Consider the following 26207-nt stretch of genomic DNA (forward strand, 5'->3'; position numbering starts at 1 on the left):
TAGGAATATTGTTAAGTTTTAAAGTGTTCTCACGCCTACAATAACATTTGATGAGAAGTTTATTGCTCTTTATAACATAAGACACTGATTCGTAGGAGAAGGACCTATAAATTTTTATCAGAAATATTATCGTTCTCATTAAAAACATAGATTAAAATATCTAGTATTACGGGTAGATTTACATAATAGTAATACAGGTCCTATTAAAGCTAACATCAGGTTGTTATTCAGGTAAATTAAAAGTAAGTAATGGAACTCTAATATCTCAAAAAACGGCTTTGTCCTATGAGCCCTTCTTCCGAAAAATACCTCAATTATTTAGAACGCATGATGTGAGAGTGGTCGCTAGTCAGTATCGGTAATCGTCAAGTTGTATGTTATTGCGATTAAGTCTGTAAAACTTCAACAAATAATACAGATCGATCTTCTTTACCCGACCATTTCAGGCCTTAACCAGTAACACCTATGTGCTTCAAACCGAAAGTGAGATACAGACAGTAATTCGGGTAACTGGAACAAAAATAAGGTTCAGACGGTTTCTGACGGCATTGTCAACCCGTGAAGAAAATTACTGAGAACTGACACGTCTGCAACGTCTTGGAATGTATTGCAGATCGATCGAAGCCGGAGTGAGGGGAGCATAGAAGCGTCGCGCCTTCTTTAAATGGACGAAGGGCGGCGCTTAGCCACGCAAATGGCGAATAAACAAACATTTTCCAGCTCTTAATTAAGTGTCTCATTTAATTGGACAAAAGAGAAGAATTATATTTGTTAAACCGATCAGCACTGTCCAGCACCGTTGTACTTATTACATGGCGCCATTAACAGTGAGTCTTATCACCCCACGGCGATCTATACTATGAAGTTTCAACACCATTTACGAAAAAATCTCTGTCTCCTCTAAACAACTATCTCTGAGGCATCCTTCAGTCAGTCTTTTTCTATGTGAGGTCAATATTATACATTAACGTCTGAGAAAATGTATGATTGGAATGAGACTGACAAATGGATTATTTACATGACAATACACAAATTGAAAATATTTTATATGATCGGGAGATTGATGATCCGTTAGACGGCGATCAAATTGGCTTTTGGGAAGATAAGGTCAACAGACAGGTACTTCTGACGTCGTGGTAGGTGTAGGAAGCAAGAGTTAAGCGAAATTAAGACACGTTATAAGGATTTTCGAATTGGAAAAAACCTTTGACAATGTAAAATGGTGCAAAGTATTCGAAATTCTGAGAAAAATAGGACTGAGCTATAGAGAAAGGCGGATAATATACAACATGTATAAGAACCAATAAGGAACAATAAGAATGGAAGAAGAAGAACAACATACCAGATCCAGATTAAAAAACGTGTACGACAGGGATCGGGTGTTTCCCTCCAACAGACCAGTTTATGCCCTGAAGAAGCAATCATGAAAGCAAAAGAAAGCTTCAAAATTGAGATTAAAATTCAAGGTGGAGTGATGCCAATGATAAAATACGCCGTTGACATTGCTCTCCTCAGTGAAAGTGAAGAGGAATTACAGGACATATTGAATTGAATGGACAGTCTAATGAGTACAGAACATGAATTGTAAGTAAATCGACAAAAGAGGAGAGCAATTAGGTCTAGCAGAAATGAGAATACTGGTAAATTTAACACCAAAACTGAGGAACCCGAAGTAAACAAATTGAACGAATTCTGCAGCCTTGGATGCAAAGCAACGCGTGACGGACGAGGCAAAGAAGACGCAAAGAGTAGATTTGCACAGGCAGAGGAGGCATCGCTGGCAAAAAAGTCTACTGCTATCTCGAATAGCTCAGTACCATTCCAGCAAGTAGCTTACGGCTCAGAAATGTCAAGATAGAAAGATCCACAACTCTAGCAGTGATCCAGTATCGAGCTAACAGTGGAATTCAACTGTGTGGTCCGTTTGCTCATGTGGCCAGAAGTAAGTCATTCTTTCTGTGGACATACTAAGAGTTACATAAGTTGCTCGTCAATCTGCCAACGGCCTTGTCAAAGAGGGAGAAGAGCGGATAGGGTTCAGGGCACTCTCTTGCCCTTGCGGTGGAAAACTGCCAGTAATGGATGGAAGAATCGACCATAATCAACGGCATGAAGGTGTAGAAGGCAATGGAAATTGTTGCGTTCAAGACACATAACGTTTATCCAATGGGCATGTGAGCTACAAATGAAAGAAGTCTCATAATCCCCCCATTAGCAAAAGATACCTGATTAGTCCCCATTTCAGATCTCCGAGACGGTACTGACAAGAGGAAAAAGATGGAATAACCAACAAAAGGATAAAATACTGTGTCTCAGTCCATGGAAAGCCAGACGTTTGAACGTACTAGAATAGCTATAAAATCTGAATAGGAAAGTGCGAAGGCTCAACCTAACTTCAGTGGGTGTCAAGGAAGTGAAACGAAAAGAAAACTAGGGTTCATTGGCTGGTGAATATAGGGTAATGTCAACAGCAGCAGAAAGTGATGTAACGGGAAGAGGATTTTTTAAAATGAATATCAAGGTAGGGCAGAGCGTGGGTTACAGTAAACAGTTCACTGATGAAATTTTCCCCGTCAGATCGACTGCAAACCAACGCCGACGATTGTTCAGGTAATGAAGAGACAGAGAAAGCATATGAGGATACTGAACATTTAATTCAGAATGTGAAAGGAGATGAAAATCTAATATTCAAGGAGAAGGGAAGGAGTAGAGCAATGGTTGCAGGAAAATGTTGGCTTTGTAGTAGCAATGAGAAATGGGGAAACTAATCGAGTTCTGCATTTAATGTCAGCTAGTAACAGCGAATGTTCTGCTGAAAGGTTACAAGAGGAGCGGACTACTAGAAAGACCTGGAGACGCGTCAAGATTCCAGCTGGATTACATCATAGTCAGAGATTCCGAAATCAGATATTGGATCAGAATGCGTACGCTGGAGGAAATATAAACTCAGATCACAAATTAGTAGTGATGAAGAATAGATTGAAGTATATATGAAGATTGAAGCAACGAATGTAAATATGTACCAAGGCTGGAATTGGAATCTGGCTCTCCTGCTCACCTGAGAGACGCGATAACCACTGGTTCACCTGGCACAATACAGTGGCTTTGCACAGCAGCAGTGACTACTAGCACGCCTCCCCCCTCAATCCAAGTATCTACCCTCACCTCAGCCCACTTGGTGTTGGGACTGAGGATGGAGCCGTGCTGGAGTGGTCCATGCAGTTGAGCAAAGCCACTGAATTGTGCCAGATGAAGCAGTGGTTATCGCATCTCTCAAGTGAGCAGGAGAGCCAGGTTCGAATCCCAGCCTTGATACTCATTTTCATTCGTTGCTTCAGTCTCCATATATACATAATAGGTGCTTCAGACTTGGAAAGGGCTCTGGAACTATATACTTTCATTTGGATAGATTGAAGGTTAAGAGAATCGTACGGAGAAATCAGTGTCGACGGAAGCGGGATACCAAAGTGCTGAGGAATGATGAGAGGCGTTTGAACTTTGCTATGGATGTGACTACTGAGATAAGGAATATTACAGCTGGTAGAGCCGCTGAAGAGGTGTGGTTATCCCGAGCGGTCACATATGCTGGGAAGGCAAAGATATATATTAGGAAGGTAACTACGAAGAAATCTTAGGTTAGGGAAGAAATACTTCAATCGATCGACGAAAGAAGGAAGTAGAAAATGTTCGGGGAAGAACAAGAATACGAAATTATAAATCAATTGGGTTCAAAATGGTTCAAATGGCTCTGAGCACTATGGGACTCAACTGCTGTGGTCATCAGTCCCCTAGAACTTAGAACTACTTAAACCTAACTAACCTAAGGACACCACACACATCCATGCCCGAGGCAGGATTCGAACCTGCGACCGTAGCAGTCGCACGGTTCCGGAGTGCGCGCCTAGAACCGCGAGACCACCGCGGCCGGCTAAATCAATTGGGAATGAAGTAAATAGGAAGAGCAGTAAAGCTGAGACGAAATGGCTGGCGAACAAATGTGAAGAAATAAAAGAAGAGATCGCCAGAAAGACTGACTCAGCATAACGAAAAGTGAAGACAAGCTTAGGTGAAATTAAAAGCAAGAGCATGAACATAAATGGTGCAATGGAAATTACTCTGTTAAAGGCAGAGTTGAGGACGTATAGGTGGAAAGAATACATTGATGTACTTTATGATAAGGATTGTCAAGTGATGCGGTAGCAGAAGAGATGTCGTTCCCAGTATTAGTTAGAATTTTAAAAAAGAATAGGAAGACCTAAGATCAAATAAGGCAGAGGGAATGGATAAAATTGCATCGGATTTTCTAAAATCATTTGGGAAGTGGCAACCAAACGACTATTGAGACTGGTAAGGAGAATTTATGAGGCTGGCGACATAGCATGAGACTTTAGGAAAAACCTTCATCTACACAATTACGAAGATAGCAAGAGCAGATAGGTGCAAGTACTCTCTCATAGCCAGCTTAATGGCTCATGGTCCCCAGTTGCTGACATAAATAATAAGCAGAAGAACGGAAAACAGAACTGAGGATCTATTAGATGACGATTTGTTTGATTTCAGGACAGTCAAAGGCATCAGCGAAGCATTCCTGACGTTGCGCATGTTAATCGACTCTCGACTGGAGAAAGATTAAGTTACGTTTATAGGATTATTAGACCTGGTAAGAGCTTTCAACAATGTAAATTGGTGAAAGGTGTTCGAAAATTTGAGAGAAATAGGAGTAAGCTGTAGGGAAAGGCAGGTAATGCACAATATGTACAAGAACCAAGAGAGAGCAACAAGACTGGAATACCAAGAAGGAAGTGCTAGATTAAAAAAGGGTGTAAGGGAGGGAAAAGTCTAACGCTCCTATTGTTCAATATATACTTCGCAGAAAAAAATGAAGGAAACAAAAGAAATGTTCGAATGGGATTAAAAAAATGGTTCAAATGGCTCTGAGCACAATGGGACTTAACATCTGAGGTCATCAGTCCCCTAGAACTTAGAACTACTTAAACATAACTAACTTAAGCACATAAACACATCCATGCCCGAGGCAGGATTCGAACCTGCGACCGTAGCGGTCACGCGGTTCCAGACTGTATCGCCTAGAACCGCTCGGTCACCTCAGCCGGCGAATGGGATTAAAAATCAGGGTGAAATGATATCAACGATAAGATTCGCTGATGAGATTGCTGTCTTCAGCGAAAGTGAAGAAGAATAACGGTATCCGTTGAATGGAATGAACTGTCTAATGAGTATAAAATACGAATTAAGAGTAAGTCGAAAAAAGACGAAAGTACTGAGAAGCAGCAGAAATGAGAATAACGAGAAATTCTGTTGCCATGACGCACGAATTAAGGAGGACATAAGAAGCAGACTGCCACAGGCTAAAAGGGCGTTCCTGGCTGTGAGAAGTCCACGGTTTCAAACATAGGCCTTAGTTTGAGGAAGGAATTTCTGAAATGTACATTTGGAGCAGAGCATTGTGCAGTAGTGAATCATGGACTATCGATCGCTTTGAACGGGTGTGTCAGAACGTTTAACATTGCAGGAGTCACAGCTGTGTACAGATGGATGGGCTAGGTAGATCGGACAGGTTTGTGCGACCTAGTTGCGATAGTGACTGCAGCCTCACCCAACAACACACCGTCTTTTTGCTCTAATTATGTTGGTTGTGATGGTGACACAATCTCAGCAGGCAATAGGTGACCGGTGGTTGTGCAGCTCATGACTGCCTGCTGACATGGTGTTCTACAGTACAATATCTATGTGTAGTATTTGTGGTCGAAGGGTTGGTGAGGTGGTGGGGGTAAATAATGTACCACTGGCATGAGGGGGGGGGGGTTAGAGTGCTTAATGTGTTTACGCCTGTGCACTGCCGGTATCCGCTCACCGTTATGCTGTTACAGCCATTCAAGATTGAACATCTTAATCGGCCATGTGGAGCCGTGGCTAGCACGTGTTTTCACTTGCTGGAGGCCGAACAGCAGTGTTCATTCGAAATGTTTAGCCCGTGCTTTGCCTTTAGGCTTATACTGGCGGTGTCTCATCCAACACAGAGTCGTCTTTCAGTGCATGTCCAGCAGTACAATGGGAGCTCTGTGAGGTATTTGTTGTGATGAATTAAGACGCTGCTCTTCTCAGTCCATCCTACAGCATGCATGCAGAGGTAAGTGCTTAAACATTAAAAGTTCATATTTATGATATCTACATGTGTTTGGATGAAGATCTTTTAATGTTTAAATAACATGTTAAAACAAATAAAAAAATTATTTTAACGACTAAACTACTTTTTTGTAAAATTTCGTAACGCTTTATATTTAACAAAACTATGAACATAAATAAACCATTTGATCTCACTTGTATCTTTTTCAATTTTCTGCCACTTTTTTTTATTCTAGATTAAGTCCACCGAAATGTCATGGTGTCAGACTTGTGACAGTCTTGGGTAGCCGTGTTTGCCAGTGATGAAATAGTTATACTTAACAAAACGATGAACATAAGTAAACCATTTAATCTCACTTTTAACTTTTTTCAATTTCCTGCCACTTTTTACACTAGTCGTGGTGTCATACTTGTGGCAGTCTTGGGTAGCCGTGTTTCCTAGTGATGACATAGTCTTTCAGCCATATTGGGTCAAAAATTTTAATGATACATATGAGGGTGATGTAGAGTCTGCATAGTGGTTCATAAACTATACTAATTAAGACAAATATATCTTCTAAAACATGTGGCAGCCATAGTGGGTCATAAATTAGATCATAAATAAACTTAGGATAACAGAAGAATTGGGCTAGAAAAGGGGAGATGGAGGGAGAGATGGAGATAAGAATGGCAGGTGGGATTCCTTACGCAAGGGTAATAAATCATTTGCCTCAGAAGCACGTCGTTCCACTGCTGATACAGATGAGTCTATGTGTACTCTCTCTTTTTATGAACTTGAAAAGTCCTGGATAGGTTTGCGGACGTATGTTGCACCAGATGTCCATTCATAGATCATCCAACTTCCGTTGGTTAGGAGCCTGACAGTATCCCGGATGTGCACTGTCGTGCTCGTCAAACAACCGTAGCACGATTCCGGCCTTGGGACCGGACAGTTATTCTGCCATCACCATCGCAGTGACATCAGGTATGAAGGGGTGTAGCTGGTCCACAATGTTCATGTAAGTCACAGCCATCATAGTGCCTGCCATTACTGCCACAGATCACATGGAAGACCACTTGAATGTTCCCCACTGCTTAATACTCCTACATCGTCCTGTGTCTGTGGCGTGGTGCGTAGTGTATTCCTGGAGACGACGTATTTGAGCACAATGACCGACCTGGAGCGAAAAGCAACTTGATTCATCTGACCTGGTGACATGTTTCGATTCATCCACATTGCAATCTCTATGGTTCATCATGGGAACACGTAGGAATCATGTAGTGCTGAACCCCACGTTCAGTAATGTGTGCTGAAGATGTGCTCCGAAGCACTTATGCTTGCACCAACTTTGTACTCTGTCTTCAGATCTGCAACAGCCCACGGCCCATTGCTCCTCGCAGAGTGGGCAATCCTCCAACCTCCACGTTCTGCGATGAGAAGTGAACATCCAACACCTTTGTTGCCACGTTGTGGTTTCACTGTCCTTACCTCACTTTTTATTAATGCTCACAACAGTAGCACGGGAACAGCAGAGCAGATTCGCCTTTTCTGAGATGGTTATTCCCAGGCGCTGGGCCATAACCATCTTCAAATGGTTCAAATGTGAGCACAGTGGAACTTAACAGTGGAGGTCATCAGTCCCCTAGAACTTAGAACTACTTAAACCTAACTAACCGAAGGACATCCCACACATCGATGCCCGAGGCAGGATTCGAACCTGCGACCGTAGCGGTCGCGCTGTTCCAGACTGAAGCGCCTAGAACCGCTCGGCCACTCTGGCCAGCTAACCACCTTCCTTTTGCGAAAGTTGCTTATGTCACTTTATTTGTTTTATTAGCGGCCTGTATCTTACCGCACCATCACCAGGCAGGATACAGTTTTGCATTGGGCAGTGGTCATAACACTTTAGCTCATCCTTGTATACTACTCAAACCCATCCTCAAAAGAGGCTGTGACGTACAGTATTTGCAGCTATAGTAGCTAGCATCCAGATGCTTATAGCTCAACTGAAGCTTCAATTGGTCTCTCCACGAGTTTGATGCATTCGTGACGTTTAACATCCATGTGCCCCACAGCGTACTTTCGTGACTGTACCACAGTATCCAGAAAATGCGAGAAGTATCGTTCCACCCAAATTTTCACATTGACTCTTGCAACTCTGGGTACAAAACTCCTTAAATCCCACTTCATTTCTCGCATTATACTTCTATGAGTCTAGGGTTAGCAAGTGTTTTCCTAAAAAGTCCATAGCCTATGTCAATGACAGACTTTATTCCATAATTTACTTGCAGTCAAAACTTATACAACAAACTTTATTAACATTCTACGACTACATACTTATTTGTCAACGTAGTCACCCTGGCGACTAACGAACTTCTCACAATGACACACCAGTTAATTGTTGCCATGACTGTAGAATGATTGACATTGTTGATACAGCCAAAACCTGAACTCTACTTGAATTGCTTCACCGTTACCAAAGTGAAGTCCTCAAAGGTGTTCTTCAAGTTTCCGAAACAGGTGGAAATCGGATGTGACCAAGTGGGAACGGTATGGAGGACGATCGATGACAGCGAACCCAAAGCGTCAGATTGTTGCAGGTGTCACAGCGCTCATGTGTAGTTTGCCATTGCCATGCTGAGGGAGAAGGTGCTCCATGTGCGGATGAACTCTTTGAATTCAAAAGTATACTACAGCACACTGTTTCTCATGCACCGACATGGTTAAATTACATACGGGGTGCTCCGTGAGTCGACGAACACTTTGAATTCGAAACTTGATTACAATACGCGTTCCACGTGTTCTGACAAGCCGCCACGATACAGTCTACAGTCCAGAGCCTTTTAGCGGCAGATGGTTGAAAATATGTAGACACGAAAAATGTTAATAACGTATGTTTTATTTAAAAAATCTTAAGACTTCTCGTTAGGAATGTTCGGAGGCTTTGCTCTTCAGCACACCCTCATAGACAACTGTAGGAACTCTCCTGGCATACCCAATGAAGCTGGTCACTGTTGTTCTGGGTTGTGTAGTAAGTGTGACTTACAGTGTTGGACATGGTGCACAGTGAAGGACTTAGGCTGACAACTGGAACCTTTAGAACCAGCTCCATACTTAGCCTCTGTTTTGAGGCTGATGAACCACTGCTTCACATCAAGTGGAAACTCCTCATGGTTTAACAAGCCTGTGCGACATTATCCATGCCACAGACACCTGCATACTATACCATTGCTGCCCATCAGTGGAATGATCGTTTAATGATCCACAACAAGTAAGGAGAGCATAGGGGATCTGAGTGAAGAACTGGTTTTAAAGATGAATGCAGGTTGTTTTAGAATTTTAGAGCAAAGTTTGAGCTGACTGCACGTTCGTTTCCAAAGGGATCCTGAATTATTTAGATTGGTCAAATTTTAAGAAAGACTGCAGTCCATATTCTACTATTTGTTTTACTACGTTTTAGAATGGTATCACAAATTTAAAATAGTGTACACGATGTTCAAAGCAAGGGAACTCCTTCGACTGTTTAGTAGCGTTCCTACACTGTATCTTCAGGGAATAAATGTACACGAGGCCTCCCTGTAGACGTTGCACCCGCAATAAGGAAATAATATTCATTTTTTCTCTTTCTGTCAACCATATATATAGCACGCGAAATAATAGTGAGGCAACAAACATTACATCCAAACTAAGAACTTTACTTCAATTTAGAAGTTACATTAGAAGTTCAGTGGTACATGAGCGTACTGGCTGCAAAATGAGCTGCGAATAGAGTTAATACAAAAGAAAAAGTGAAATGTCATGTTTCATGCTGGCCGTTTGCCACATGCTCAACGAAGCGATAAATTGTTTTCCTAAAATTAATTTGTGAAGATTTAGTGTGGAAAAGATTGAAAATTCTGTTTGAAATTTGTTGGAGGTCACCAAGAGCTTTCATTAACAAACACTGGATGAATATACTCTGGACAACATGCGTGAGTTACGCTCCATCAAGACCTGTACACAATTTCTGGCTTTAATACTTCATTGTTTATGTTTCCCCTTTAACGTAAGTTTATATTTCTTAATGAGAAAATTATGTCATACGAGGGTCACTCCAAAAGAAATGCACACTATTTTTGTAAAAATAGTTTTCATTATGCATGTGTGAAACTTTTACAGTGTGTAGATACATCCTTCCCGCTCGTTTTCAAACTTAGTTCAAACTGTTACCGTGCGTGGCGCCGTCACAGCATGCCTTCAAGATGGCTACTACACTTGACGTTCGTCGGAAGCAACGTGCTGTCATAGAATTCCTATGCTGTGAAAACGAGAGAGGGGGAACATACACAAGAGGTTGAAAAGGTGTAAGGAGATGCTGCTGTCGATCGCAGTGCAGTTAGTCGGTGGGCACGCAGGTTACGTGATGAAAGCGGGCACGGCAATATTGAGGATTGTCCTCGCAGCGGCAGGCCTCGTACTACACACACTCCAGACAATGTGCAGAGAGTTAACGAATTGGTGACTGCTGACAGACGCATCACATAGAACGAATTGTCACGCTACGCTGGTATAGGGGAAGGAAGTGTTTGCAGAATACTGAAAGTGTTGGCGTTAAAAAAGGTTTGTGCCAGGTGGGTTCCCAGGACGCTGACAGTGGCTCACAAAGAAACAAGGAAAATGGTATGCAGCGAACTTTTGGAACAGTACGAGAATGGTGGAGATGAATTTCTTGGAAGAATTGTGACAGGTGATGAAACATGACTCCATCGTTTTTCACCAGAGACGAAGAGGCAATCAATGGAGTGGCATCATGCCAATTCACACAAGCAAAAAGGTTCAAAACCACGTCTTCTGCTGGAAAAGTTATGGCTACGGTGTTTTGCTTGTGGACATCATGCCAACTGGGACCACCATAACGTTTGATGCATATATGACGACACTGAAGAAACTTCAAGCTCGACTGAGCCGTGTTCGACCACATCGCCTTAAACAGAATGTATTGCTGTTGCACGACAATGCACGCCCACATGTCAGTCAAAAAACCATGGAAACGATCACAAAACTCGGATGGACAACACTGAAACACCCCCCTTACAGTCCTGATCTGGCTCTATGTGACTATCATCTCTTTGGGAAACTGAAAGACTCTCTTCATGGAACAAGGTTTGAAGATGACGACTCCCTTGTGCACGCTGCCAAACATTGGCTCCAATAGGTTGGTCCAGAATTTTACCGTGCGGTTATACAAGCGCTGGATCCAAGATGGCGTAAGGCAGTTGAGAGCGATGGATATTATGTGGAGAAAAGAAAATATTGTTCCTAAAGGATGTATGTACACACTGTAAACCTTTCAAACCTGTAGGATAAAAGATCGATTAAAAAAAAATAGTGTGCATTTCTTTTAGAGTGACCCTCGTAATTTTACATTTTTAAATTCGGTCAGTAATTGTAAGAAATACTGAAAATAAAATTTTTGTTTTCCCTATAAGCCGTTCAATAGGCAACCTGCAGCTGAGGCCAGATGTCCCTTTCAGACAGTAGTGATATAGATGCTTGGGCAATCTGCGTTCCAGATACTGCGCCACCGAACCTCCGTGCTCTTTTCGTCGTTCTGCGACGCTGATCGTTTACTATTAAGTTTATTCGCGAGACACGGGGCACCCCGTATCGCAAACGTGAACCCTGTACGCGGTCTAGCGGATAATCTTCCGCCGAGCTGAGTGAATCGCCCGGTGCTGAAATTGGCTCGTCCGGCGGAAGCTCGCGCCGCGCTGCGGAATGCTGCTCGCAAAGGTGAAGCTGACATTTGCACTCGACAGGTAATAAGAGGCGCCGTCTTACCCTCGCAGACCCAAGGCGGGGTAACGGCACGAATAACGGCCAGCAACCTTACTGTGCTGTACGAGGGCTGCATTTTAAGCTTTCATACCCGGACGCTAGTTAGCGCTACTCAGATATGGTATTGAAATTTATCATTTCTGGTTCTTTCGCTTCATTCAGCAGCTGATAATCACCTTCCCAAAAAATTACATTATCGATTTACAGAAGTTTGTCGTGATCGTGTATCGTCTTTGACGAATTTCGTAAAGGTTGCCATACCTGTTGCTGTGCGCAACACAATCGAAGAGCTCGGCACGTGGTTTACCATTATAGAACGGTATCCTTTGACAAATACGAGAATGCAGTACCGTAACTCTGCTATTTTGTTACCGTCTCCGTGTGTACTCGCTATAAATGTAGGATATTTTTACTATTGAAGTAAAGCCTACTCCAAAAACTCTATTCTTGTAAAAAATAGAAAAAGGTTTGAATCGCACAGAGCCATATATTAACGACTGTTGTGCACATTCACAACAGGTACGATGTCTCTCACTCATATTACTTATTTGAATAAGATATTCAAATAACGTATCACAGGGTAACTTAGTTATAAGGTAAAGGTTAAATAAAGAATATTGATGCGAGCTATTATCCCCCTCAGGCTTTATATAGCGTACGCGCTACCTCGGCTTTTCATTTTTTTTTAGATCAGGAAATAAACCAAACACGTTGTGCCTGATTGCAGCATACATTTTACACCATGTACTTTGTGTGCGTTGCTTTTTTCGTTTCTGCATGTTCCTAACAGGTGGCAGCATCTACAAGAAGGAAGCTGTTCATCATATTGTCGCAAGTCTTCAAATAGAGAAAACAGCTGTGTGCTTTTTAGCAATTTTGGACTTGATTATGATATCGTAACATTCTAATAGACTCTACAGTATCGATTAAGTTATTGTTAATTTAACCACAACAATATAGAGATATAAATCGTTTTCTTGTGGCACTGTGCCTGCATTCGGCGACGAGCTACATTTTCACATTTCAGTTGCACTGTTTCCGCATTTGTAAGGTGTTTGAGCGGCCTCTAGACGATGCATATAATATTGCTAATATTTCCCAGATGCTCGCTAATCTTGGCCGTCTAGGAGTTGATGAAGAAGTTGCGAAATAATATTGAGAACTCTGGAAATATACTGCGCTGTCTGGAAATAATGTGCCGTCTGCTACACACAACACAAACCAAGGAGGTTGGTTTGGATTAGATTATGTTTGTTGTTGTGCGGAAAACTAGTTCAAAACAAGACGACGGAGTGTTACTGGAGTGCATCGAAATGTGCATATCATTGTCGGAATACGGTAGGGCAGATGAGTGCAAAAAAGGGAAAAAGTTAAGAATGATGAATCATAAGATTTGTTGCACAGAAAATGTAGGGGACGATCATGAAGAAAGACACTGAAAAATATTAAGTAATGCAATATTAAGGGGTAAAATGTACAGATATTTATATCTGTGTACATTACTACTCGAAGAAACGCGTCATAACTGTATCTCAGACACTCTAAGGTGAAACTGTAGTTGTGAATTTCAAGTCTTCGGAAGGTATCGTAGCGTAATAGATAAGTGCTGAATTGGTGGAACTGCGTCGGTCATTGCAGTATTTAGTTTTTTGATGACGGGTGTATAGGTGCCCATCTATGGGGACGCCATTTCAAACGTTAGACCATCAACAAACAAAAAGCTATGATGATATATTTTTTTTCCTTGAAACCTAAATTCCCTCAACAAATTTTCTTGAGTGATCAATCAAGCTCCTTGAACCAATTTTTCATTTACTTTTCTTCTTCTTGTAGCAAAGGAAAGCAGTTATCATAGCAGCAACATGCTTATCGTCCAACATTTCGGACCATATTATTATTGACAATGTAATTGGTAATATAATTGAGTATTCAAGGGAGAACGTTACAAATAATTCACAGTATTATTGTACACTATTATCGTCGTATAGGGCCGCTTAATGTTATGTTTTGTGACAATAAATACTGCACATATTTCAGTCACTTTATAACGTAAATAGTTTCACTTTTAACATATCCTGATAGTTTGGTAAATCACACCAATTTTTTAAATTTAGTATTTTAGTCTTATTTTGCTTCAGAATAATGCATTGACCACAACATAAACTTTTTATTCATAAAATCTCATCTCAGGGCTGATGAGGTTAAACAATTAAAACAGATGTGACGGTTGGTTGCGGAACGACTCGTGATAGTAGAAGACTGCGAGAAGTACGAAGGATGCGTGCATCTTACTAAAAAAGACACCCGCTGCAGCTCATTAGATTCCACCCAATTTCACCTAAGCTCAGAAACAAGCTCAAGTCAATTCTTGTAAAACAATGTTCAAAAGATTTGACTGAGGAAATGCAAAATCCGTATAAAAATTCGTAACTGGAGATATAAGTTGGACGTATCCACACAAGCCGGAAACCAAGTGACATTCAGTTGTGTAACTGTTCCTACATGAACGGGATCCAATAAAAGTGACTTTTTCTCCAAGCCCTCCCAAGAAAACAAGTGCTTCTTTCTTTGATTGTACTGGACATGCCACGACTATTTCTGTAGAGGATCATTGGCAGTTGATTCTGTATCGTGTACAACAATTTTTTTGCGACAAGTAATCGAAGAAATAACGATTAACAACAAAGTCACGAGAATGCCAGCTGCTACAAAACACGTCAAACAACTGAGTGTTTGACGCACAAAAACAATCTCTCACTTCCCGCATTTACCTGAAGCGTCGTTAAACGACTTTTTTTGTTCCCAATTGTAAATCAGAAAATTCTTAGATAACTATTTTCTTCACCTGAGAAATCAGTTGTATTTTGAATCTTTCCAAAAACATGTTTTTGAGGTACTGTACCAACATGAGAGTGAAAGAGATCTTTAGAGAATAGGTTACCACGCTCGAAAAAGCGCATACTTTTTAAAGGCAAATATTCTGAGAAGGAATAAAACTGCTTTTACTAAAAAAGATTTTTGTTCCATAGTTTTTATAAAAGCTTAAAAGGCACCCTTGTAGACAGTCGCAGAGTCCATAAAATCATTTTATACACTCATCCCATAATCAGTAAGAAAGTTATTGTTTTCCTGTATGCACTATATAATCTAAAGTATCCAGACAAGTACTAGTAAACACTAAAATGGGGCGTGTCCACCCTTCGCCTTAAGGGGGGTAGGAGGTGAGAAGGGCTGACTTGGAGCAGGAGAGCCACCACAGGACATTTTGATTTCCATTGCCTATAATTATACAAATAAATTCAGGAAACTTTGTTAGCATGACGAGGAAAGATTCAGAATTGACACTAATAGCAGTGGAAGTTAAAAAACATAGCACAATAATTTTTTTTGAATGTCGAAGTAGAGAGGATAAAAATTGTAGACTGGCAGTGGCAAGGAAAGCATTTCTGAAGAAGAGAAATTTGTTAACATCGAGTATAGATTTAAGTGTCAGGAAGTCGTTTCTGAAAATATTTGTATGGGGTGCAGCCATATATGGAAGTGAAACGTGGACGATAAATAGCTTGGACAAGAAGAGAATAGAAGCTTTTGAAATGTGGTGCTGCAGAAGATTAGATGGGTAGATCACATAACTATTGAGGTGTTGAATAGGATTGGGGAGAAGAGAAATTTGTGGCACAACTTGACTAGAAGAAGGGATCGGTTGGTAGCACATGTTCTGGGGCATCAAGGATCACCAATTTAGGAGGGCAGCGTGGAGGGTGAAAGTTGTAGAGGCAGACCAAGAGATGAATACACTAAGCAGTTTCAGATGTATGTAAGTTGCAGTAGGTACTGGGAGATGAAAAAGCTTGCACAGGATAGAGTAGAATGGAGAACTGCATCAAACCAGTCTCAGGACTGAAGACCACTACAGCAGCAACAGTGACATATCATTTTTTTCGCCTACTATTGGCTGCATTTGTTGTTATAGGTACACTTTTCTTCATAAGTCAGAGAGATTCTTCGATGAATTTTGCACAGCATACGAACCATACTTAGAGGTGTATAAACCTCTAGAATTTATTTAATTTATGAGAAAATGAACGAGCTGTTACATTTTAAACCTCATATTAAAAAAAACTCAAATTTACATTTAATTATCCTAATTTTTACCACTGTTTTAATAGATTTGGAAAATTCTAGAGTTTCATACACCTGAAAGTAAGTAAGGCGATGCAGGTGTGAAGCGTTCCTGGTGATTGGTGCTCAGCTCATTCACATTTTCTGGATCAGTCATGCAACAGACATAGGCAACTAGACCTATATCGCTGTCAGTTTGTTATCGAATTTTGGAGCAAGTATTATTGTCGTATGTTATTACCTTTCCGGAAAGTGAAAATTTTCTCTGTAGGGAACAATGTGGATCAAGTAAACAACGATCGTGTGAAACCCAATTCGCTCTGTGCGTCATCGAGACACACAAGGTAATAATACCTGCGCTCAGGTTGATGCTGTGTTCCTGAATCTCCGCAATGTCGCCTATTGAACAAATACTGGCGAACGTAATATAGGATGTGTTACAGGGTTTTTACTATTCATTATATATGTAAATGACGTAGTCAGTGGTTCCCAACCTGGGGTAATGAAATTTTGTCAGAGGTAAAAACTAAAGGTTTAGTTTGTGTTTCGGCCACAAAAATAAATTATTTTTAAAAGATCATTGCTAGTATCACTACATCGTAAGATTGTAGTACTTCTTACATAAGTTATCATTAACACTACTCAACAGTCATTTTGCATATAGTATGTGATGTATCACTTAATCCTTACGTATTCTGGTGTACAGAATACGAATCTGGTTTTCGAAATGTTCTACAACGTAAGATTTTTTAAGTTTTTGAGATTTTTTACTTAAATCTTTTGAAAGAAAAGTTTCCTAAATTGAATGAAGCAAAGATGAAGTAAGGCATTTTTGTTGGACCGCAAATAAGATAGCTGATGGAAGATCCCATTGATACCAACCTCACATACATCGAATTAGCAACTGGTCCTCTTTGAAAGCAATTTGAAAACATTTCTTGGCAGCAAAAGAGATGGTAATTATGTTTCCATGATGAATTATGGGTTCGAAAACTGCAAAAATATGTGGTTTAGACTGCTGATTAAAATCCACTTTCTATATTTATACCTTGATTTATTTCCGAAAAATTGGGGGCCTTAAACGGTGAGCAGGATGAAAGCTACCAAAAATACGTCCGTGTGATGGAGCACCATTATTAAAGTCACTGGGATCTTCAGATAATGAGTGACTATTCCCTACTTATTGTTAGGGAGAGCAATAGTTAGTAACATGTTCCGCAGATCATTTTGCACGATTGGTCGTAATGATGTGGAACAAGTTATTATACATTCACATTGCAAATTTATTTGTATATACGGTTATATTCCGAACATTTCTAATTTTTTTACTAAAAGAAAACAAAAATACATGCAGTACAGTAATAGAAATTCTTTTATGGAACAGAAGGATTTGTCAGGGAGAAACTTTCTCAGTTCGTTAGAAAGTTTTACTTTGCTGTCTGTCAGACATTTTTAATCACTGGGTAAATGACAAAAAAATTTTGTTGCAGTATTGTGCACCTATAGCTGTGCTAAAACACAACCTTATTGTGGAATAAAAAACGTATTTTTTCCTTCAGGTAGTGTAATTATATACCTTATCATTCCTCTTGACTTGTAGTGCGTTATTTATAACAAATTTCATGAGGGAATAAAATATATACTGTGAAGTAGTAGTCAGAATGCCCAACTCATTAAACAGATGTCTTCAAGATGATCGTGGGTGAGGACCACGTATTACACTCACAGCACGTTTTTTCGCGATGAATACTTTCTTTCTTAAAGATGAGTTACCCCAGAACATAATTCCATATGGCATTATTGAATGGAAATGAGCAAAACATGTTAAAGTATTGATTTGTCTCTCCCCAAGTTTTGCAATGATTCTAAGCGAAAATGTGACTGAACTAAGTTGTTTGAAGTGTTCCAAAATGTGTAATATTCCAATTTAAATTTCATCAATTGGGACTGCTAAGAATTTAGAAGCTTCCACCCTGCTTATAATTTCCTCACCGTGTGTTACGCTTATCACCGGTGTAGTAACTCCAGGAGTGCACAACTGAGTGTGCTGGGCCTTTTTAAAATTGAGGATGAGACTATTCGCACAAAACCAGTCAATGATGCTTCGAAGAAGTTGGCTTAAGGTCTCTTCTGTTTCTGTATGTATGCTTGAATTGATTACAATACTAGTGTCATCTTACAAAAAAAAAAACTAATTTTTATTGTTGGATACTAGAAGGAAGATCGTTTACATATATGAGAAACAGTAGTGGACCTAAGAATGAACCTCGGGGAACCCCATGCGTGACGTCTTCCCAATCAGAAATATGTCCCTGGACTGTATTGCTTGAATTACTAGTTACAGCTTCCTGCATTCTTTTGGTTAGATGTGACATTATCTGTTGTTTGGTTATGTCATTAGTCCTATAAAATACTAATATGTTTAGGAGAATAATGTGTTTCATACAGTCAAATGCCTTAGAGAGGTCACGAAAAATACCAGCTGTTGCTGTTTTATTATTTAATGCTTGTAAATGGCATTCTCAATAGAAACCCTTCTGAAACCCATATCGAGATTTGCTAAGGATACTATAGCTGCTAAAGTGAGATACTATGCTAAAATACAATACCTTCCTAAAAAAATTGAGAATATCAGCAGTGAAACAGTCCGATAATTATTGACATCACTCTTATCTGTTCTTAAAGAGGGGTTTAACACTGGTATATTTCAGTCTTTCTGGAAAAAGTCTTGAGTTAGTGATGCATTACATATTTCAGATAAGACTGGATATATTACTTGGGAACAAATTTTTAGTACTCTGTTGGAAACACCATCAAAACCAGATGAGCTTTTATTTTTGAGAGATTGTGGAAGTTTCTTAATTTCAGTAGGAGATGTTGGTGATACATACATATGACTGAATTTTATGAAAGTTACATTTTCAACATATTCTGTGACTTTGCTCTTGAACTGTTTGTCTCAATGCTTTCTACACTGTTTAAGAAATGGTTATTAAATGCATTTGCTACTTGTGGCTCATCATTTTTAGCCCTCCCATGCAGTACAGTAGTGCTGTTGTGTGGTCTGTGACTGGCTGTCCTATCTCTCACTTCACTACATTCCGTATTCTGTAAGTATTTTGTCGGAATTACTGATTTCTGACATTATGTGCATGTTCTTTGATTATATAATCACCTTTGTTAGTAATTTTGAGTATGTTTTGTAGTGTGGCAGCTACTGCAGTATTCCTACTTTTTCTTGCAACAATTAATTTTCCTTTTTCTTTCTCAAACTGCTGTGATCTCTCTGGTGATCAATGGCCTTTTACTTGGTTGTTTAGTGTCCTTTCTGACTAGCTTATGCTACTTTCAAATAATGATATGAATTTATCATGGGATAGACTAAATCTTGTGTCAGCATTTGGTTTATTGTAAATTACATTCCATGTCATCTCCTGTAAACTTTTCTTGAAAGCATTTGTCCTGAAGTTATTAATTATTCTAACTGATTTCCACTGAGAAGTATCCATACTGTAAGGCGCTATATTATTTATCCTAACTAACTGTGCGTCATGATCAGATAGAGCATTTGTTGCTGGGTAAACAGATATTTTCTTACTTTGCGCTTCATCAAAGAAAACATTATCAGTTAGGGTCTTACTGTCTTTATCCTTCCGGAAAGTTAATTACTGACCAAATTGTGGGATCCAAATAAGGTTTCAATATTATTTTTCCTCCAGAATCCTTTAGAAAATCTACATTGGCGTCACGATAGGTTATGAACTGCTTGCTCTCGTCTTCACGTAGCACAGTAAGGAATGGAGATTCCTCACAAATAGTTCACATTATATTGCACACTGCGATGACACAGCAGACAAAGAAGAGCACCGTTGTCACATTTTTAGAACACCAAAGAACGACAAAGTTGAAAATGTGAACTTACGTAAACCTCATGTTGGCACCATGTCCATATATATAAACATTAAATAGTATTGAGTACTAAAGTTCTGAGTACGTATTTCCTATCTGTTTTAAGTCTGTCAGAGTTTGCCATTACTGTTTTCGATACAGCTGATTTCACCAAAGAATTCAGCACAAAATATTAGTTAAATCCAACCATTTACAAACCAAATGCATAAAAATGTTTAAATTTTTTAACTAGTGTAGTCCCATTTATCTAGATTGTAGCATTAAAGCGTGATGCAATATGATGGATGTTACAGCTTCTGAAGCTGTTGAGATTTCTACACATGTGGATACCGCTGGAAAACTACTTCTATTGAGGACACTGGTAAGCTTATTACTGTGCACTTTATTAGACAGGTTCAGGTGAAAGAAACTCGTACATTTTATTGCCCTAGAGGACGTACTCTTTCTGTATGACGAACATAACACGACACACAAGACTTTACACAATAGCAGGTTTACACGGGCCAGTAGGCAAGTAGTCAACTGGAGGTATACTAAGAGTGGGCAAAGCAAAGATATTGTCACATAAAAGCAAAGACATTTAAAGATCATGCCACACATGAGAGAGCCCCGATGTTCATTTGAATGGTTTTGTTTAAATTCAACAGAAACAAATGTGTGATCATTATCTTTCTCACAAAATCCCTCCGTTACCCACACATTTTGTACTTTGCCCCATGCATCTTTGACAATAATATTGCGACCTATACATCACATATGATTAAATATTTCAGTAAAATTCCCTCATCGAGGTCTAGATAGTATCTCCAATGGATCAGAAATTGCTTCATTATTCACTTCGAAAGAGATAACCGAACTAATTGGCAGCACAGCACAGTAGTACCTACCTAATGGCTGCCGCACTTCCGTATTATAATTATTAGTGGCATTGATAATGAACAAAATTAGGCTGAAGTCTTTCAATTTCCGTGAGTTCAGAAGAAAAGAGTCCTGCTATAAAGTGGTCTACAAACAGTAAATATAGGACAAAAATTTTAACTTGATTGATTTTGATAGAGGTTACAGAGTGCGGGTGAATTTAGTGTCGCTATGGAGAGGTATGGTGCAGAGGAATCATGTTTTTAAGCAGAGTTGGATACTTAGCTTTCTTTCCTGAGGAGGAGTTGTAGGTAGCACCTGCTAAGGACTGAAAATTGCTTTATCATTGTATACAAAAATGTCGCTAGGAATGAGCAGTTCGAGTTGACTCCTTGACCCATTCGTTCGAAGTTTAATAAATCACCTACAAACACTAATATCATATATCTTTCAGCATTTGAAAAATGAAGATGTTCAAAGAAAATTCTTTTTCATTCTAAAGATTAGGTAGGTACTAATGGTAACTATGGTTGGGACCAGGAGTGAGGGAGGGAGGAAGTGTGGGTACTAGCTAACATCTCAATGCTCTCAGCGGTAATAGCCTTACAAAGGTTGGGGACCACTGGCGTACTGGATAATGTCAGAAGCTCCATGAGGTGCAGAGAACTAGCAAGCCTAGAGCGTTGTACTTGTAGCGGAATGCAGGAACACCTGCAGAGGATCGAAGTTTGGTGTATGGATTGAAGCCAACATGAGAGGACTGTGGTAGGGAAGTTGAATGGTAGACTTTTGTTAACTGGGAGAATTTTAGGAAAATGTGGTTCGTAAGTAAAGGAGACTCTATGTAGGACGCTAGTACGACCTGTTCCTGAGTATTCCTCGAGGGTTTGGGATCCGCACCATGTCGGATTAAAGGAAGAGATCGAAACAGTAAAGAGGTAGGCACCTGGATTTGTTAGCGGTAGGTTCGAGCGGGATGCAAGTATTACAGCGATCTTTCGAGAGCTCAAATGGGAATCCTTAGAGGAGAGGTGACGTTCATTTCGAGGAATACTATTGAGAAAATTTAGGGAATGAGTATTTGAAGCTGACTGCCTAGTGATTCTTCTGCTGCCGACATAATTTCGCGTAAGGACCATGCAGATAAGATACGAGAAATTATGGCTCACACAGAGGCATATAGACAGTCGTTTCTTCCTCGCTGTGTGTTGGAGTGGAACATGGGAATGAGTAGTAGTGGTACAGTGTATCCTCGTCCACGACCGTACTGTGGCTGGCGGAATTAGTATGTGGATGTTGATTGGCAATTGACGCTGAGTTAAATGAGTGTAACGTGTTGAGCATAAATGGATGGAAAGACCTGTTGCTGTATGGTTACAATATTGCTGAACACATACTGAATGCAGTCACAGCCACTAAATGTCTGGGAGTATCGATTGGAGCGATTTAAAAACAAACAAAACTATGAAACTAATCCTAGCAAAGGCAGATGTGGGCTGAGAGTCATTGGAAGACCGGAAGTGTAGTCCACCCATTAAATTACAAAACCCTCATTCGAACGGTACTCGAATTTTGCACCTCAGTCTGAGACCGATAAAAAAAGTGGAGAAGAGACAAACAGCGCTCTTTATCTCAGGCTCGTTTAGTCAGCGCGAAGCATCAAATAAATGTTAATCTAACTCTAGTGGCAGACGTTGGAAGACAGATGTTGAGCACATGGTGGTTAAAACTTTGCTAACGTGCGTTCCTTAACGTGTCTGTACGTCTTGCGATAGACCATTAACGATCCATTCCCTTTGGCCAGACTATAACGTAAGCGACTTTTACGAATTTTTTTGAAAAAAACTAATGAAAAAAACGTAAATCTTTCTGTACATTGTTTAGTGATTCTTGGACTACATTTTCTGATTGAAAAAGAAAAAAAAGCAGTCATCATGAAGCCCCTCATTGGACGAGTTAAATTTTCTCAGACCAAACTGAGGCGTGCCCATGGCGGATGTCCTATAGTCTGCAAATCAAATCGGAAAGAAAGAAAACAAACAATTTTCTTAATCTATAGGGTATAGTGGACGGATTGATGGCACAGTTTTTTGTAATTTGACAAAGCAATCAAATGGCGGACGTTTGGAACAAAGATGTAGTTTAGTCGTGTGTTGGCCGGCCAGTGTGGCCGTGCGGTTCTAGGCGCTTCAGTCTGGAATCGCGTGAGCGCTGCGGTCGCAGGTTCGAGTCCTGCCTCGGGCATGGATGTGTGTGATGTCCTTAGGTTAGTTAGGTTTAATTAGTTCTAAGTTCTAGGCGACTGATGACCTCAGAAGTTAAGTCGCACAGTGCTCAGAGCCGTTGAGTCGTGTGGTTTTGATAACAATGTATCTCAAGCTGACGGAATGGGTTGCCGATAAACTAATAAAGATATCTTTCTGAAATTTGGTTGAATTACACCTCAAATATGTCCGCGAACGGTAATAGGCATTTTTTTACTTTAATCTGTACATTAGTTGTTGCAAAAAATGGGACAAAAACGCACGACAGAATTACATGTTTGTTTCAGACGTCCTCCATTTTATTATTCTGCCAAATTTCCAAAACGCTGTGCTGTTAATCTGTGTACACTATACTATAGATAAAGAAAACTGTTTCTTATTTGATTGAGATATGATTTTCAGGTTGCACGGCTTCAGTCATTGTCACGTCTCATTTTATCCACAGAAACCCCTCGGATAGGGGTCTTAATGATGGCTGAATTTCCTTACAAAAATCTGAAAATGTTGTCCGGGAATCAGTAAATAAAGTAAAAAAGATATTTTTTTCCAAAAATTCATGAAGATCGCTTCTATTATAGGCTGACTGAGTAGAATAGACCTTAAGGGGGGTAGGATGTCAAACTGGCAGACTTCGAGAGGGAGAGGCACCACAGGACATTTTAATTTTCACTGTCTATACTTTTACAAGTAAATTCATAAAACTTTGTCAGCATGACCAGGAAGGATTCAGGATTCACACTCATAGCAGTGGAAGTTCAAAAACACGAAAAAATAATATTTTTCAAATCTGAAATTTCATGATTTTTTTTTCACTTACTGTTGGCTGCATTTGTTGCTATAGGTACACTTTTCTTCATAAGTAAGAGAGATTCTTCTATGAATTTTGCACAAGTTACAAACCATACTTACAGGTGCATGAAACTCTAGAATTTATTTTATCTATGGGAAAATGAATGGACTGTTTCGTTTTAAACTTCATGTTTAGAAAAAACCCAAATTTAGTAGTTAATTATCTCAATTTTTACCACAGTTTTTAATATATTTGGGAAGCTAGAGTTTCATTCACCTCTAAGTATGGTTTGTATGCTGTGCAAAATTCATCGAATAATCTCTCTTACTTATGAAGAAAAGTGTACCTACAGCAACAAATGCAGCTAATACCAAGTGAAAAAAATGATGAAATTTAACATGTAAAAAAATTTGTTTTGTTATGTTTTTGAAGTTCCCTTGCTATGAGTGTGAATCCTGAATCCTTCCTGGTCATACTAACAAAGTTTTATGAATTTATTTGTGAAAGTATAGACAGTGAAAATTAAAATGTCCTGTGGTGCTTCTCCTGCTCCAAGTCGGCCCGTTTCACGACCTACCCCTCTTAAGGTAGAATCGAGATACCACCAACCACGACTCCCGCGCACCGTTCGCGACCGACGCAGCACACAAGGTACCACACACTTGCGGGGTGTGCGTGAAGATGCAGGCTCACCGTGACGCAGGTCATACCTTGTAAGGCAAACAGCGTCGCTAGGACTTGCAGAGCGTAGACGGCAACGTTTCGCCGCATGTCTGCCAGCACTGCTTGGACTCCTCAGACGTACAGCCGGCCCTGGCCCCCAGCTACCGGTGGCGAGCGGCGAGACGCAGTCATGGCGGACGTTCGCAGCCACTGGTTCAGCCCTCGCGTCGGCGTCGACGGCGGCGGCGTCTGCGGACGCACTGGTGCCTCGCGGGTCTGGCCGGCGGTGGCGGCGTGGTCTGCGGGATGCGCGCGCACCTCCCTGTTTACGCGGGCTGCCGCCGGCCGCGGCTCGCCCTCGCACAGCCACCGGCTACTTACCGTGTTTTTCCTGCCGCCGCTGTTTGCCCCCGACGGCACGCGGTGCACCACCTGCCCCTGGCACAACACCCATTTCTGCGAATGTACCTGCGGCGCTGCTAGACAAACAACATAGCCGCTGCTGCCAGTGGCTAATATCAGTGTTTTGTTCCACTCGCTTGTTTTTCTCCACTAGCTGGCCACGTCCCAGTGCTTACCAGCATACACTCTAATTTAACATAACTTGTAGGTGCTGCCCTGACAGTTTTCGTAATCTTTGATAGTCTTCCTCCGCGTGATCGATACAAATAATTTTTTAACTGTGATGAATGTCATTTCGTTTTATTCCTTGACAAACGAAAAAAAAAAAAAATACGGAATGTCTCAGTATACTCCGGACCTCCAAGATCCACGTGAATTGCGCACATAAATTCGTAACTATACTATCTGGATAAAAGCATCGGAACACCTAAGAGAGAAATGAGATTTTTACTCTGCAGCGGAGTGTGTGCTGATATGAAACTTCTTGGCAGATTAAAACTGTGTGCCAGACCGAGACTCGAACGCGGGACCTTTGCCTTTCGCGGGCAAATGCTCTACCATCTGAGCTACCCAAGCACTGAGCAAGTGCTCGCGAAAGGCAAAGGTCCCCAGTTCGAGTCTCGGTACGGCACACAGTCTTAATCTGCCAGGAAGCTTCACCTAAGAGAGGACATTAATATATGCGGCCACCTCAAAGGTGACTGAATTCCTAAGGGGTGAAACTGCTGAGGTCACTCGTGTCTAATGTTACACACTACTTAAACTTATATATGCTAAGAACAACATGCACATCCATGCCCGAGGGAGGACTCGAAGCTCTGGTGGCAGCGGCAGCGCCATCTGTGACATAGCGCCTCTAACAGCGCGGCCTGACTGCAGATGACTGGGTGTTGTGTGCTGTCCTTAGGTTAGTTAGGTTTAAGTAGTTCTACGTTCTAGGGGATTGATGACCATAGATGTTAAGTCCCATAGTGCTCAGAGCCATTTGAACCATTTCAAGCCTGAGTGCAGGAATGTGTGGCTTATGAGGAGCTGTTCGTCAAACGTACTCCATTCTTTTAGCTCTCTATGCACTGTAACTGAGCTAATTAGACTACTGGCAGCACTCTGAAACTCAACAGTGATTCCTTATGCTGACTTCATGCGATATTTTACATCCACTCTCCGCAATTCTCGAAGTTCCCTGATATCAGCAAACGAGGCCTGTATGCTCCTGGTTTAGCCGTGATTGTTCCTTTGTTTTCCACTTCACAAT

At 40.6% G+C, this 26207-nt stretch overlaps 1 protein-coding gene across 1 annotated transcript in view; it reads right to left on the bottom strand.

The window, feature by feature from the left end:
- LOC126278576 (uncharacterized) overlaps positions 1-24817 on the bottom strand; it is a 179237-nt gene extending 154420 nt beyond the window's left edge. The window contains exon 1 of the mRNA XM_049978782.1: positions 24598-24817. Within this exon, the coding sequence (XP_049834739.1) occupies positions 24598-24658 (61 nt within the window). The 5' untranslated portion in view covers positions 24659-24817. The remainder of the gene's footprint in view (positions 1-24597) is intronic.
- Between the last annotated feature and the right edge of the window lie 1390 nt (positions 24818-26207).

Source organism: Schistocerca gregaria, chromosome 6 (genome assembly GCF_023897955.1).
Source record: "Schistocerca gregaria isolate iqSchGreg1 chromosome 6, iqSchGreg1.2, whole genome shotgun sequence".
In the NCBI taxonomy this organism is placed as follows: domain Eukaryota; kingdom Metazoa; phylum Arthropoda; class Insecta; order Orthoptera; family Acrididae; genus Schistocerca; species Schistocerca gregaria.